This window comes from Trachurus trachurus (assembly GCF_905171665.1).
Source record: "Trachurus trachurus genome assembly, chromosome: 23".
Taxonomy (NCBI): domain Eukaryota; kingdom Metazoa; phylum Chordata; class Actinopteri; order Carangiformes; family Carangidae; genus Trachurus; species Trachurus trachurus.
In genome coordinates, this window is record NC_139912.1 from 3,556,006 (window position 1) to 3,572,319 (window position 16,314).

At 41.6% G+C, this 16,314-nt stretch overlaps 1 protein-coding gene across 1 annotated transcript in view; it reads left to right on the forward strand.

The window, feature by feature from the left end:
* The window catches only part of dyrk2 (dual-specificity tyrosine-(Y)-phosphorylation regulated kinase 2), a 29,615-nt gene extending 22,366 nt beyond the window's left edge, over positions 1-7,249 (forward strand). Inside the window, exons 4-7 of the mRNA XM_083999686.1 lie at positions 361-524; positions 1,230-1,619; positions 2,604-2,694; positions 3,228-7,249. Of these exons, the coding sequence (XP_083855812.1) occupies positions 361-524; positions 1,230-1,619; positions 2,604-2,694; positions 3,228-3,907 (1,325 nt within the window). The 3' untranslated portion in view covers positions 3,908-7,249. The remainder of the gene's footprint in view (positions 1-360; positions 525-1,229; positions 1,620-2,603; positions 2,695-3,227) is intronic.
* Positions 7,250-16,314: the final 9,065 nt, after the last annotated feature.

Genomic DNA, 16,314 nt, shown 5'->3' on the forward strand with positions numbered 1-16,314 from the left:
GTGGGTAATTAGGGCAGTAGCACAAGAACAGTAATTCCTCCTTTATCACTCTGAATTAGTAGATAGCATTAATGCATTAATAATTTACAATGAATAAGCGATAATTAGGAGTTAATATCAGGAAAAATCTTAATTCATGGTGTAATAGAGGTAGAATAAGGTATTAATACATGCTTAATAATTACTAATAAGGAGCTAGTAAGCTACTTATATGCATATTAATAAGCACCTAGTTAATGGTGAATATGTGTTCCCTGATCTAAAGTGTTACCTAAATAACAATTATGTGATTGGCTCACATTGATCTGGACAATGATCATGATCCTTTCCTCTCTTCTGTACTTGCTCCTCTCTCTCCAGTTTACTTTGTGGGTCCAAATGCTAAGAAGAGGTCGGGGGTCATGGGCGGAGCCAACAACGGCGGCTACGACGACGATCAAGGGTCCTACATCCACGTCCCGCATGACCACATCTCCTACCGCTACGAAGTCCTGAAGGTCATTGGCAAAGGCAGTTTTGGACAGGTACGACCACTAAGATGTCTTTAAAGGGATAGTTCACCCAAAGTTGAAATTTCACTCATTATCTCCTCACCCTCATGTGGACTAAGGGCTGGGAGAAGTTTCAGAGTCTTCCGTGGCTTCTCTGAGTTACAGGAGGTCTCGGCGTAGCAGTGCATGTCCATATAACGGTTGCAAATGGATACCAACTGTCTTCATAACAAAAAGACACACCAAAAAATGTCCAAATACCTCCATGCTGCTCGTATGTAATGTCCGTCTTGTATTGAAGCCCCGAAATGCGAAATTGTCCCGGAAAAAATTAAATGAGTCTATATTTCAAGCTTGTTTGTAGCGGAAGCTTCGAGAAGCTCCTCTTCCTGGTTCGTCAAATTTGGACGAACCGGGAAGATAAACAAGCTTGAAATATAGACTTATTTAATTCTTTTCGGGACAATTTCGCATTTCGGGGCTTCAATACAAGACGGACATTACATACGAGCAGCATGGAGGTATTTGGATGTTTTTTGGTGTGTCTTTTTGTTACGAAGACAGTTGGTATCCATTTGCAACCGTTATATGGACATGCACTGCTACGCCGAGACCCCCTGTAACTCAGAGAAGCCACGGAAATTTCAATTTTGGGTGAACTATCCCTTTTAATGTCGTTTCTTCTCTGGTTGAATAGATCTAAGGTTTTAAAGCATCTCGTTTCTCCTCCTCCTCCAGGTGGTGAAGGCCTTCGACCACAAGTCTCAGACCCACGTGGCTCTGAAGATGGTGCGCAACGAGAAGCGTTTCCACCGGCAGGCGGCGGAGGAGATCCGCATCCTGGAGCACCTCAGGAAGCAGGACAAGGACTCGACCATGAACGTCATCCACATGCTGGAGAACTTCACCTTCAGGAACCACATCTGCATGACCTTCGAGCTGCTCAGCATGAACCTGTACGAGCTCATCAAGAAGAACAAGTTCCAGGGCTTCAGCCTCCCGCTGGTCAGGAAGTTCGCCCACTCCATCCTGCAGTGTCTGGACTCGCTGCACAAGAACCGCATCATCCACTGCGACCTCAAGCCGGAGAACATTTTACTCAAGCAGCAAGGACGCAGCGGCATCAAGGTACGACTGTAGAAGTATTAAAGGGACAACGAGGAGTTTCTCCGTCTGCAGAATGAAAAATTCCGCGACAATAAAAAAGTCTCATATTAATGTGGATGAATCTACGTTAACGAAAGGAAGAAGCGAGCACTCACCCCAAAAAAAAGATAAATCTTGTAGAGGTGTACAGCTACAGCAGCAGACTGAGAGGGGAGAAAAGCCAGCATATTCCTTTGATGTTTCTTTATTGTAGGACAGGCAAGCACAGACTTTTCGACCGAAGTCTTTTTCAAGCCAGTTTGAAAAAGACTTCGGTCGAAACGTCAGAGCCTCTGAATCTACGTTACCCACACTTGTTAATGGGCCCATTTTCGATAAATATATCGTTTTGTCTCTATCGTTATTTTATTATTAGATAGATTAGATAGATAGATAGATAGATAGATAGATAGATAGATAGATAGATAGATAGATAGATAGATAGATAGATAGATAGATAGATAGATAGATAGATAGATAGATAGATAGATAGATAGATAGATAGATAGATAATACTTTATTCATCCCTAGCAGGGAAATTCAAGTTAGTCCAGTAGCTCACACAACAATAACACAAAAAAGATGAACACAAAAAACATTTTAACAAGTGTTATATAAAACGATTGCAGCAGGAACAAAATTTAAAATTATTAGTGGTGGCGTAAATGCTGGGCGAACCGACCAGCGTTTCCTTACTTTTGGTTTCGCGGACGCTGCCCGGCGGGTCATGAGAATAACGCCACCGAATTGCCGTTTATGGTCGGAACCTCTGACTTTAATTATTGATGAATGAAAACATGAGTCTGTCTTGCTCCGGTCAAAGAATTTCACGGTGCGGAGGCTCATAAATGTAGTGTGAAAACGCTTCGCTTTTCCAAAACTCCTCGTTGTCCCTTTAAATGTTCCCTGTGTAAATACCAACATCTGATCATGGATCAATAACACATTCTCTCTCTTTGTCTCTAGGTCATAGATTTTGGTTCTAGCTGTTATGAACATCAGAGAGTTTACACCTACATCCAGTCCAGGTTCTACCGAGCGCCGGAGGTCATTCTAGGTAAGAAGAAAGATAAAGGATTTTCACTGCCAGTTCAGATTCCAGTTTATTTGAGCAATGAAAACCACCTTTCAGGAAGTTGACAATTGCAGAAAATGATGATATTACATAAGTCAAGAAGTTCCCGATAGTACTAAAGGTTAGGCAAAGGTCGCCTTCCTAACTTCAAAGCCATCTGGCTAAGCAAAGATGTACTCAATCAAATATTGTATATTCATACTCATCACCTAAAAATGGACTTGTTTTCAGATCATTTTCACTTGTTTCAAACATATTTTCACTTGAAATAAGTAGAAAAATCTGCCAAGTTTTTTTGTGCTTGTAATAAGAAAGAAAAACTTGCTCCACTGTCAGATTTTTCTACTTATTTCAAGTAAAAAGTGTCTAAAAACAAGCTACTTTTTAATGTGATGATTATTATTTTAAGTAGAATTAGATTTGTTTAGACTAGAAATAAGACAAATATTCTTGGTAAGATTTTGAGTTTTTGCAGTGAACTTGAGTCCTGATTCTGATTGGTTTCCCTCCTCCAGGCTCCAGGTATGGGATGCCCATCGACATGTGGTCGCTGGGCTGCATCCTGGCCGAGCTGCTGACCGGTTACCCGCTGTTGCCGGGCGAGGACGAAGCCGACCAGCTGGCCTGCATCATCGAGCTGGTGGGCATGCCCGGCCAGAAGCTCCTCGACGCCTCCAAGCGAGCCAAGAACTTCGTGTCGTCCAAGGGCTACCCGCGGTACTGCACCGTCACCACGCTGTCCGACGGCACCACCGTGCTGAACGGCGGCCGGTCGCGGCGCGGGAAGCTACGCGGCCCGCCGGGCAGCAAAGACTGGAGCGCCGCGCTGAAGGGCTGCGACGACCCGCTGTTCCTGGACTTCCTCAAACAGTGTCTGGAGTGGGACCCGGCCCTCAGGATGACGCCGAGCCAGGCGCTGCGACACCCGTGGCTGAGGCGGCGACTCCCCAAGCCGCCGGCCGGAACCGCCGTCACCCCGGGGGAGAAGACCTCGTCGTCCAAGCGAGGAACAACAACCACCACCACCGACGGCGCCATCACCTCCATCTCCAAGTTCGCCGCCACCACCACCACCACCACCTCCTCAACAACCACCACATCCTCCTCCTCCAAAACCAGGACTAACTTGGCGGCCATCACCGACGCCAACGGAAACATTCAGCCGAGGACGGTGCTGCCCAAACTGGTCAGCTGAGAGTGAACGCACCCCACGAGTTCGCTGTGGCTTCACGACGAGCAGCCGCGAGCAAAACCAGCTGCTGGAACTGAACAAACAAAACTGGTCCATCTGGTCCAGTTTTGTTTTGTTGTTGAGCATTTTGGTTTTCCCACACACTGGTTTTCACAGCGTTGTTGGTTGGGGTGCGTTCAGGACAAACAAAACAAACACAGTTGTGGAACTTCTTGGCGTTGAGATTCTGAAATGTGCAGAATGACTCGGCTGAAACTTGATAAACTGGGGGGGGTGCGTTCTCAGTCTCAGTCAGGAAGAAAGACGATTAGTTTTACAACGTGGTGAGCAGCGGGGACTCGTGTTGGAAGTGATTGTGAGGCTGCTCAGACAATCAAAACACACCACACTCTACACGCTGTAGCTCCAAACAAACACACAAACACAACACACTCAGAAAAACATGGTGCTGACGGAGGGAACAAGGCTTTTTGACTTATTGTTTTTTGTAGCTGAGCTTATGTTTAATTAATCAATTAGACACCAAAATCCAAACTATCCGTTGATTTTAGTCTTACAGGGTCATATCTGACATACAATAATAAGGCCTCATTACAAGATGTGGTCAGCTGACAAATGAGTCAGATATATCTTTATAACAGTAAGGCTATAGCTGAAAAAAAAATGCAATGATTAGCTTGCTAGTCTTTGCGTCATATCGCGTTGAAATAACTAATAACTTTGTGTTTTATTTCCGTGTTGGGGAACATTAGTCATTATTTTTGACTCAAGTGACAACAAAAAAACAATCCTAGCAACCCTAACTGAGACATCTACCTGTTAGCTGGCTAACTTTCTTAGCTAGCCGTCGTGTTACAGTGTGTGTTACCTTGCTAGCGTTGTGCCTGTCGGCTAGCCAACTGTTAACTGTTGACGACTGTGAAGTTGTTGGACAGCTGTTTGTTTGTCTTTAGCTGTCACGTTGCTAACTCTTTTACACCTTTTATCTGGCTAGCAGTTAGCCTAGCAAACTTTAAAGACTCAGTCAGCTAGCTATAGCTGGCTCACTATTTGCCTTTCTTGGCAGTCTGGTGGCTAGCCTTAGCCTCTTTTTAGCCATAGCCTGTTAGCTCTCCACTGCCCAGCCTTACAAAGCACAGACAGAATGACATGTTTTATAACACCTCAGATTTTTTAAGTGTTTTACATTTAGTAAGAGAAAAGAGACACGAGAACAGAGGAAGGAGGAAAAAAAAGACCAGAAAAGAGGAAGGTGTTTGGATTAGCCAGCATCATTTTGTTTTCCTATTTAATCAACCAAATGTGATTATTAATGACACAAAATGGCTGCTGAAAGAGCTGTGAAGAGAAAGAGGAAAGTAGACTGAAGGTGGTTTTAAGGACAAGTTATAAATCATTTTATCGTCAAAGGGCTCTGATAAATAAAATAGAATAAATAAAAAAAACTGGGAGTGATAGAAAACCAAAGTCTTGTTTATACTGTATGAAGCAGTGGCTGCAGACTAAAAAACATGGATGACAAATGTTCCACCAGACCCGCCACTGACAGACTACTCCTGGCTTTTAGTAGCATTTTTAAAAGGACTGTTTGTCATCTGACTTATTCCAGATATGAGGGCAAAATCATATCAGCATGTCGACCAAATTCCAGGCTTCAAAAAAAAAAAAGAAAATAGAGAGAAAGAGAAAGAGAGAGACTTGACTGAGCCATCACAGAAATCACATGACACCAAAATATCTTCCATAATGTCACAGCAGCATACAGCGGCGTTTGTTTTAGATGTTGTGTTAAAGTTTGGAGAGAGGACTGGATGTTTCTTCCCTCTGGCTGCTGGGAAAACACAGCATCTCTTAAGGATTTCACAGCTTTAAAATCCTCCAATTTAAGAAGAAAAAAAATAAGCGAGACTCTGCATGAAGCCTGGAGGGACAGAAAGAAGGGCCTGCATGCATGTCTGGAATAACAAGGAACGTTTTATGACAGTTCTTAAACTTTTATGTAACTCAGGCTCAGCAGCAGCAGCAGCAGCAGCAGTGATAGTCTCACAGACTCTACATATAGGCCCCGTACACAGAAATGTGAGTCATATTTTAGGACTGCACACTGTAACACTGTGTTACTTGTGCAGCGTGTCTGAAGAGGTCAGCTGTTTATATACAGATATACCCTTCTGCTTTCAGCGTGTGCGAGTTAACGCTGCAGCAGCACTGAACCCAGATTTTAATTCCCACACTGATAAAGTGAAATTATAACGAACCTGGAATTAAAAAAAAACAAAAGAGGTAGAATCACCTCAGCCGACTTGTAATAAAACCCCTTTTACCACTGGTCAAGAGACACAGACAGACAAAACAGGCCGAGACCTGTTCATTTCAGGCTTATGTCGACATTGGAAAAGCAAACAGTCAGCACTCACGCCCTGCTCCAATCACTCTGCAGCAGTGCTTGTTGGTATTTATTGGCAGTGATGTAAACACAACACCCGGGTGAATGTGCTAATTTTCCTTTTTTTTTTTTTCCAGCGAGGCTGCACCGTGCTCAGGGACAAAAAGAGTTGATTCGCAGCCTCTACATGAGCTTAAAAAGAAAAGAAAGGAACTCGACCAGCAGGTAGAAAAGGGGTTAATCGGCTTTTTAGTGTTTATTCCTGCTAATGTTGGTGGGAAATAGGAGTTTCCTTAAAATGAACTCTAGTATATATTTCTATGTGATCCTGTCAGACCAGTTTGTTTAATTTCATGGCCTGCAAACAGCCGAGATGCAGGAGAAGTCTCCTCCCTGCAGATCCTGTTTTCCCTGACAGATTAATTAGTCACATCATTGACTCCACTTTCCTTTCAAAGCAAACTAAACAAATGCAAACTGACAGATCGAACCAGTTCAGCAACTTTAAGACTTTTATAAATAACCGGTCATGTGAGCTGGAGCGGTGTTTAATTCAAAACATGATTAGTTAGCTGTTTCATCAACTATCAATTAACCAAAAACAAGACTCACCTCTCTGATTATCGTTTCCTTTAGTCGTAAACATCCAGGAAATGTAATAAATCATAATTTATATTGATGATATGCATAGAGGACTCTCCTCTATCTGATGTGACTGGGCCTAAATGTTAATATTGATTAATGCAACAACAGCTGATTGTTGAGGAGCTTGAAGTAAAGCAGCAGTCGTAGTCGTAGTTCAGTACGAGGCTGCAACAACAGAATATGAGCTGAAATAATCCAAAAGAAAATCCAAAAAAACAAAACGCAAATGACAAATGTGTAGAAGAGCAGCCAACTGTCTGGTGGTAATATCAATATATTGATCAAAGCTCAATGAATCAATCAATGTGATTGAGATGGGGAGGGGAGGGGGGATGGGAGGGGTCGGGGGGGTTTAGAAGATGCTTCTTATTTATTTACTTCACTTTAATATTTATTAATCTAATCTACATATTTACTATGATGTGCAGTTCATACCGTATACTTGAATGTGTGTGTGTGTCAGGTGTGTGTGTAGCAGTGCGAGTGTGTGTATGTGTATGTATGTGTGTGTGCACGCAATGTTGATGTTATGAGATGTTTTTTCTTAAAGCTTGTTCCCTCACACAAACACACACATATATACATATATAAATATATACTATATCTCGATATGAATACACAACCGTATCTGAACGCACTCTGAAAAACTGGGTCACACTGGGATGAAGAGGAGGAGGATGAGGATGATGATGAGGATGAAGAGGAGGATGATGATCCCAGACGAAGTGGACGACAGTGACGTGATGCACAGAAGGAACTTATAATGTAAAACACAGACACTACCTGCTCCGCCCATCTCAGGGGGAAGCCCCGCCCCCTCTTGAAGGACGATGGAAGTCGTGGAAGTAGTGGAGGAGGGGGGGGTTGGGAGGTGGGGGCGTTCCTCTTTGATGTTTTTGTTTGTTTTCTAAAGATTTGATTGGTTGGTTGGTTGATTGATTGTGTTTTTTTAATTTTTTATGTTTTTTTAGTGAGAGGGAGTGCTGAGTCGTAACTTTGTGCCTTCAGTATCATAGCCATGTCTCACACACACACACACACACACATATATACACACACATACACACATTTTGGTGATGTCATGGCAACGATCACAACAAAAAAAAATGTTATCTCAAAGCCTCGTGTTATCCCAGAGAGCTCCACCAATCAGATACGTTCAGGAGTAGATCCTTTAAACTGATATTTAACATAGAAGGTTGCCACAGATAATAATGATATGCAAGTGCATGGCATAAAATACAAAATAAATAGGATAAATGTAATTGTATAAAAATAACTAATGTGAAATAATGACTCAAAAGTGCGACTGAACAACAAAAGAATTGAATCCCTCTGACATTTTTAGTTAATTATTCAATTATTCGATAAAAAAAATAAATTCTGTTGATAAATTTAACAATGAATTGGTTAATTGTCACTTCTCTTAGTGAAACGTGTATATAAAATGTAATAACAATGGCTTTGTTTTTGAAAATGACGTAAATTTGAGTAAACGAAGCGTCCAGGTAACTGGAAGTTGATTAATGATTTAAACATACTGTTAATATACAACATTAACTTTAATTAGCAATACTTAAATTTATTCAAAGGATGGTTAAGACGGTGCCAACGCTTCTCTGTTGATGGAAGTTGAGTCAAGTGGCCATGGTACAAACTGTTTGGAAAAAAAAAAAGATTTAATGAAGGCAAGAATAACTATGTTTGGCCCTTTTGTTAGCAGGAGGTTGGATACTCAACTAGTTGTCTTGATTGCAGTAAAAATAGCTGATGCTAATTGGTGGAGTGTTTTACGGTAGCCCAGACAGGACAACAAGTTGTTATTATGAGAAACTTTGACAATGTTAATCTCATTTTGATGAATTAAGTCCAAGTTTGACCAATTATGAGACAAAAAACATGAAACTTTTGATTTGCTGTCTTACAGTTTTACAGTTTTATATATATAATTCCAATTTTATTGTTGTGCTTTTCCAACAATTAATTTATTTTTTAAATTTTCCCGACAGAAACTGGCTTTAATTGAACCCATTTCTGTTTCTAGAGCCGGGAGAAATCTCTGCACCGCCCACAGACTGTAGCTTTAAACTGACTAACACTGACATCTTCATGTGTTTGTGTGTGTGTCTCTCTATGTGTGTGTTTTGGGGTGACGGGGGGTGGGTGGGTGGGTTGGGGAGGGATTGTATAACATGGCTGCACAATGTACAGACACATATCAGCCAACTGTCGCCAAGTGATGACAGTCAGGCTAAGCTAACACTAGCCGAACGACTGCTAGCGTCTAGCCGCTAGCTGCTGCACTGATGTTTATATTCTCTACAGTGAAGCTAGTACTAGCCTACTGCTAACTGACTGCTAGTAGCACACAGCAAGTTTTTACCTGCGAGCTACAGTCGCGTCGAGCTCCTCGCGCAGGCTGTTAGCATTAGCATTAATGTGGTTTTAAAGCATTCTCTTTTTTTCATGTTGGTACCTCAGATTGCTCAGTTATCATTATTATTATTATGATGATTATTACTGTTGTCATTGTTGTGACTAACACCCAGGGCATTTGGTTGAATCTACCAAAGTGCATTCCTTTACAAAGCTAGCTTAGCGCTAGCCGCTCAAACAGACAAACAGGTATAGTTAGAAAGTACGATAACAAGTGAATAAAAAAGGCAATCAGAGGAGAAGCAGCTGCCGCCTTTCAGACAACAAGGAGGAGTGGAGAAAAAAACAAGGTGTTATGTTTTTGTTCTTTGTTTTGTTTTTTAAATATTAAAGGGATAGTTCAACATTTTGCCAAATTAACATTGTCATAATCCCTATAGTCATAGGAGTAGGTCTATTACCTTTAATTATCGGTGCATGTTTTAAGATCCGCGGGGGGAGAGACACTAGTAATGTTACATGATTATTTCATAGCGTGGTGAACATTCAGGTCACAACTTGTCCACCAGAGCGTTTTGGAGTTGTCGGATTGTGTTTTTGATGAGTTTGATGAAACAACATGCACCGATAATTACAGGTAGTAATGAACCTACTGCTATGACTACAGGGATTATGGTGAGATGAGAATCTGACAAAAATGTTGAACTATCCCTTTAACAGACTGCAGTCACACAGGAAACGTGAAGTCTGGTTCGACTGACCTCTTGGTAGGCGGATGTGTGAAAGCAGCTGTAGCCTAGCTAGCCAGTGAGCCAGCTAGCTCGTTAGCCAATTAGCTTCTGTCGGGGAGGTCACAGCAGCCGGAGGTTTTTAGCCACTGTTAGTGTGAAGCTGCGCTATTAATCTGTGATGTTTGCAAGATGCGTTTTATTGTGGATTTTATCTGTAAATAATGTGGAAAAATGTTTGAATAATGATTTTTTTTTTCTTTTCTTTTTTTTTTGGGTTGAATGCGCTGCTGTGCCACGCCGCGGCCAGTTTTACAACGTACTGTATCTACTGTACAGAACACAGAAGTTGACACTTTTCTAGTGAGCCTTTGTTAAATTTTATTGTGGTGGAAAAAAATTATTATTATTATTATTAATAAAACAGTTTTATTGTTCATCGTTTCCGGAAAATTGGTGTGTAAATAAGGTGCAAGCTGACAGTGGAATCAAGTTGTTTCGTAATTAGGTCTGGAGGATGAGACCGCCGTTACCACGACAACACGGGGTGCTAATGCATGCGGCGTTGTCGTCGGTGAGGAGGGAGGATGTGACATCACAGTTCTGTGACAGAGGAAGCAGGAAACGGCGAGGCACGTTGTCACGACAACCAGCACACACAAACACACACGGACTCGCACTCACGCTCACACTTGTACACACTGTAAATAGCACTGTTTATATTAGTGCACACAACAGAAGGTGATGCACCACACACTACACACACACACACACTCAGAAAGAAAAAGTGTCGTTCAATAAAAAATAATCACAAGTTTCAGTCACGTAACGTAACTCAACAAGTCTCTAAACCACGTTAGTCAAATCTGAACTCCACCACAAGTTCAGACTGAAATATCAGGACTAATATTGATTGATTGGATAATTGGGTTAACCAGACCAGTAGCTACAAGTACAAGACCTCAGTGCAGAGAAAGACACACGTTTAAAACCACTTTTTAACACGAATGTTTAACTTTTTCACAGTGCATTTTATTTTTAAAGAATTTCAGATGATTTATATGTAAAAAAATATATATATATTTGCAAAGTAACGAAATGTGCAAAACTGCAGGGTGTAAATATTAAGTAGAGCAAAAAGAAACTAAACTACAGATAACTTGATTTATTTATTTTATCCATGTTAAAATACCTGCAAAAACAAGCTCATGCTAACATGCTAAACTGAAGTGATAGTGATGAAAGCATGAATATTTATCAGGTCGTCTGCAGAGTGTTGAGCAGCATTACAGAGGTGTGAACACACACACACACACACACTGTGACCTCATGTGCTGCTGTCAGCTCCCACTGGTTTCTTTACATAGAGATGTCAGTCTGTCAACACACACACACTCACACACACACAGTTGAGTTTCTCATTCATACACATTTTCCTTTTCACACTCTTTCCCTCTTCCTCTTCCCCCGTCATTGACAAGATAATTAGTTCGCCATGGTAACGAGGAGCGGCCATGTGATTGGAGCAGCTGCGTTCCTTATTAGGCAGCGGCCGAGCTGAGCAGGAAGGACACGGCGGCTAATTATAGAAGCTAGCATGAGGCTAACAGCTGGTGCCTGGCTCAAGGGCAGGAGGGAGAGAGCCAGAGCTTCAAACTCATTTAAATATGTATTCAGCTAATTAACGGGGAGTTCACGTCGAGTCGCAGAACTGGCTCTGGAGAACTTAAACTGATTTATAATAGCACTGATGATGTCATAGTGATGTCATGAGGATTATCTTGGTTGCAGAATAGAAATCATGACGTGGTTAAAGTTGCTTTTCAATGGGCTTTATGCACAGCTCCACTACTTCCTGAAATAAGCCAGCTCCTTTATTTCCTGTCTTACATTATTGGACCAACTGATTAATCTGTTGATTAATAGTCTGACCTGACTGGCACACCTGGATTAATCAGTTGGTCCAATAATGTAAGACAGGAAATAAAGGTACTGGCTTATTTCAGGAAGTAGTGGAGCTGTGCATAAAGCCAATTGAGTGACAAAGGTAAAATACAAATGAGTAGAACAAGAAATAAAATGAAGAAAAAATAGTAAAGAAAAAGAATAGAAGAGGAGATAAATACCTGGAATAAAAGTTGAAATAATATAAATAAATGTAAAAGTTACATTTACATTAAAACTGATTAAAACATATAAAGACAAAAGAGTTTAAAAAAATACCTATCATTAAAAACAGTTCAGTGAACGAGGAGGAAGCAACTCAGCTTCCGCTTGTCACTGTCGGATTAATCAAAATACTCTTGGCATCATTAACTCGGCCCCGCCCACTCAGCCAGCTCGACCAATCAGAGAGAGAGAGTTAGGAGCAGAGAACCAGGTGAGTCAGCAGGTGTTTGAATGGAGCAGGTAAAAAACAGCTGATGTTTCCTCCTGTTTCAGCTGAAGAGTGTGTATTTATAACTGAATACACCTGAACGCACCATGTATAATGCTTTCAAGTTCAGTCACAATTAAATATGTAAGGGATAATGTATAGTTCGGAGGTTGTTATGGAGAAATAAACCCCGACAGGTTGTATGGAACCCCGACGCGAAGCGGAGGGGTTTCATTCAACATGAAGGGGTTTATTTCTCCATAACAACCGACCAACTGTACATTATCCCGCTTATTACACGGTTTACGAGTGAAATAATTAATTTGAAACATAATGTTGATCAAAATACGACTTTCATCGATTTAAAATTGCATTTAGCGAATCTGCAAGACGTACCGGTCACTTCCGCTGTTTTGCCGAGCCTCCTCCCGTTCGTGCATTTGAAGCCTTTGATAATCAATCAGTGGATCGATGGATTACCATACACGTGTTAAGATGTGTGTATTGTGTGTAGTCGTATCTGTCATAAACAAGCGATTAACTTCTACTGTTTACGGGGTGCGTTTGTGTCGCGGAGCCGCGGTGCCACCGAGACGAGAGGAGAGCTGACACCGGGTCAGAGGCTCTGATGCAGGTCTGGTTTCCAGCAGCGGTGTGGAAGGAGCCTCCACTCTCCTTGTAACAAGTTACAAGTCATTTATCTAACATCGCTATTAGTCCGAAGCTGTTTAATGACGGTAAAAATGAAACACAAGGTAAATATCCTGCATAGTTTCTCTTTTCTGTGCTGCGCTGATCAGAGCGGCGTCCCTAGCAACGGTCTGTTATACATGACGACGGTCCGTTATACAGAAATAACAGACCGCAGAACGCAGCGCTGGACCAATCAGAGAGCAGCATTCAATAGAGCCGTGTAATAAAGATCTTTTATTTTGCAGTTGCATTTTATTTTTAGTCTTTGAAAACGGTGGATGTTAAAGCAGATATCAGTGGAATGTTTTTGTTAATATAAGTCCTAAATAGTCCTATTTTCCGTCAGCAATCACTTACATGAAGTATTTCAGCCTAAACACGAGTCTCTCCGTCACTCTGCTCTGCTGTAACCCGAGGAGAAAATTTTCCTTGTGGGATACAAGTGTTATCCAATGAGGAGAGAGAACGGCATGAAGGGCTGTGTGTGCAGCCAAGGGATGCGCGTGAATGTGGTGACGTAGCACGAGGACCAATTGATGCCTGACAAGGGCGGGGGCTGCTAACTCATGGTGCGTTCAAAGAAACTCGTACTTTGTGTTTTTCCTTCCTGTGAAGTCATACCAGTTCGATCTGGTACGAGTTCACGGGTCGGAAGTTACGAGTGGCCGTTATAGGGAACTTTCACAGACAACAGGATGGTAAAAACACGAGCTACGGGTTACCTGGAACGCTACCAAGTCGTAGTTGTGACTTGAAGCTGTAACTTACGGTTTCAAAAGCCTGCCTTGAACGCAGCATTAGCCGAAACGGCCGTGAAGCTGATATCTGCTTTAAGATCCTGAGTCGCTGATGAACTCTGTTACCTGCAGGTCAGATGAACCTGAATGCACCCTGACCTGACAGTGTGAGTCGACAGTGAACGCCTCGCAGCAGGGAAACACTGACGGTGACGCGGTGATGGAGGTTAATCTGGACTCATGTTTGATCTGTGACGTCTCTGATGTCACAGCCTCACCTCAGACACCTGGACAGGTCTGTGTGTGTGTGTGTGTCTATTTAAAACTAGATGTAGCTCAGAGCTCAGCAGGATATCAGGACCAACACACACACACAGACACACACACATTGGTAACCTGAGAGAGTGCGACTTGCTGCAAGGGATTACGGTTCCAAATTAATATCCACTTAGTGTAATGTTAAACATATAACACACACACATACACACACTCAACAATGTGGTTTATAATGTAGCACCTGGACCTGAACAAACAGATCAGAATTTCCCCCTGAAGGAGCCAACCGGACCTTGTTGCCATGGTTACTATAAAACTTTAGTTACTCAAATTCTCCCGTTCAAACTTTAGGGGGGGGTTTGTTGTTGTTTTTTTGCTTCTCTTAATGTAGCTAACCTAAATTTGTTGAATTTGATGTTTGAAACAAACTGTGTTTCCAGCTTCACAGCTTCAACCTGTTAAAATAGGCTAATGTAGCATCCAGACAGTGTTTAGCCTAGTTTAGCATCAAAGCTAAAAGCTAGCTTCAGCTCTTGAATATGCTGGGGAGCACAGATTCAGTTGTAACACAGACATTTCAATCGGTGGTCCCTCTCTAAATGCTTCTGGCCGGTTACCCACACAACTAATAGACAGTTAGCTGCCAGTTTTCATCAGTATTGGATGCGATTCAAAGTTCAACGAGTGTCTTCAGTCAACGTACCGGTAAGTAAATTCCTTACTTCTTTATTACTACTTGTCACCAAATTCAACTATGTATGATCTTATTGTTGTCTAAAACAAAACGTTGATTTAAATCACATTACCAACTCCTAGAAAATGTTATCTAGGCCATAATAAAACATCAAATCGTTGAATTTGATGTTTGAAGCAAACTGTGTTTTCAGCTTCACAGCTTCAACCCATTAAAATAGGCTAATGTAGCATCCAGACAGTGTTTAGCCTAGCTCAGCATCAAAGCTAAAAGCTAGCTTCAGCTCTTGAATACGTTGGGGAGCGCGGAGTCAGTTGTAACACGGACATTTCAAGCAGTTATACGTGGGGTCCCTCTCTAAATCCTTCTAGCCAGTTTACCACACAACTAATAGACAGTTAGCTGCCAGTTTTCATCAGTATATGGACGCGATTCAACAAAGTTCAACGATGAAGAGTGTCTTCAGTCAACGTAAGTAAATTCCTTACTTCTTTTGATTACTACTGAGCTGCTTGTCACCAAATTCAACTATGTATGATCTTATTGTTGTCTAAAACAAAACGTTGATTTAAATCACATCACCAACTCCGAGAAAATGTTAGCTAGGCCTCATTAAAACATCAAATCGCTGAATTTGATGTTTGAAACGAACTGTGTTTCCAGCTTCACAGCTTCAACTTGTTAAAATAGGCTAATGTAGCATCCTGGCATTGTTTAGCCTATCTCAGCATCAAAGCTAAAAGCTAGCTTCAGCTCTTGAATATGTTGGGGAGCACAGATTCAGTTGTAACACGGACATGTCAAGCAGTTATACGCGGGGTCCCTATGCTTCTGGCCAGTTACCCACACAACTAATAGACAGGTAGCTGCCAGTTTTCATTAGTAGGCTATTGGGACGCGATTCAACAGAGTTCAACGATGAAGAGTGTTTTCAGTCAACGTAAGTAAATTCCTTACTTGTCTTTTGATTACTACTGAGCTGCTTGTGTACGTCACCAAATTCAACTATGATCTTATTAAATGTCTTGTTGTCTAAAACAAAACGTTGATTTAAATTACATTACCAACTCTGAGAAAATGTTAGCTAGGCCTTAATAAAACATCAAATCATTTAATTTGATGTTTGAAACAACTGTGTTTCCAGCTTCACAGCTTCAACCCGTTAAAATAGGCTAATGTAGCATCCAGACAGTGTTTAGCCTAGTTTAGCATCAAAGCTAAAAGCTAGCTTCAGCTCTTGAATATGCTGGGAAGCACAGATTCAGTTGTAACACGGACATTTCAATCGATGGTCCCTCTCTAAATGCTTCTGGCCGGTTACCCACACAACTAAAAGACAGTTAGCTGCCAGTTTTCATCAGTATTGGATGCGATTCAACAAAGTTCAACGAAGAGTGTCTTCAGTCAACGTACCGGTAAGTAAATTTTTACTTCTTTATCACTACTGAGCTTGTCACCAAATTCAACTATGTATTATCTTATTAAGTGTCTTGTTGTC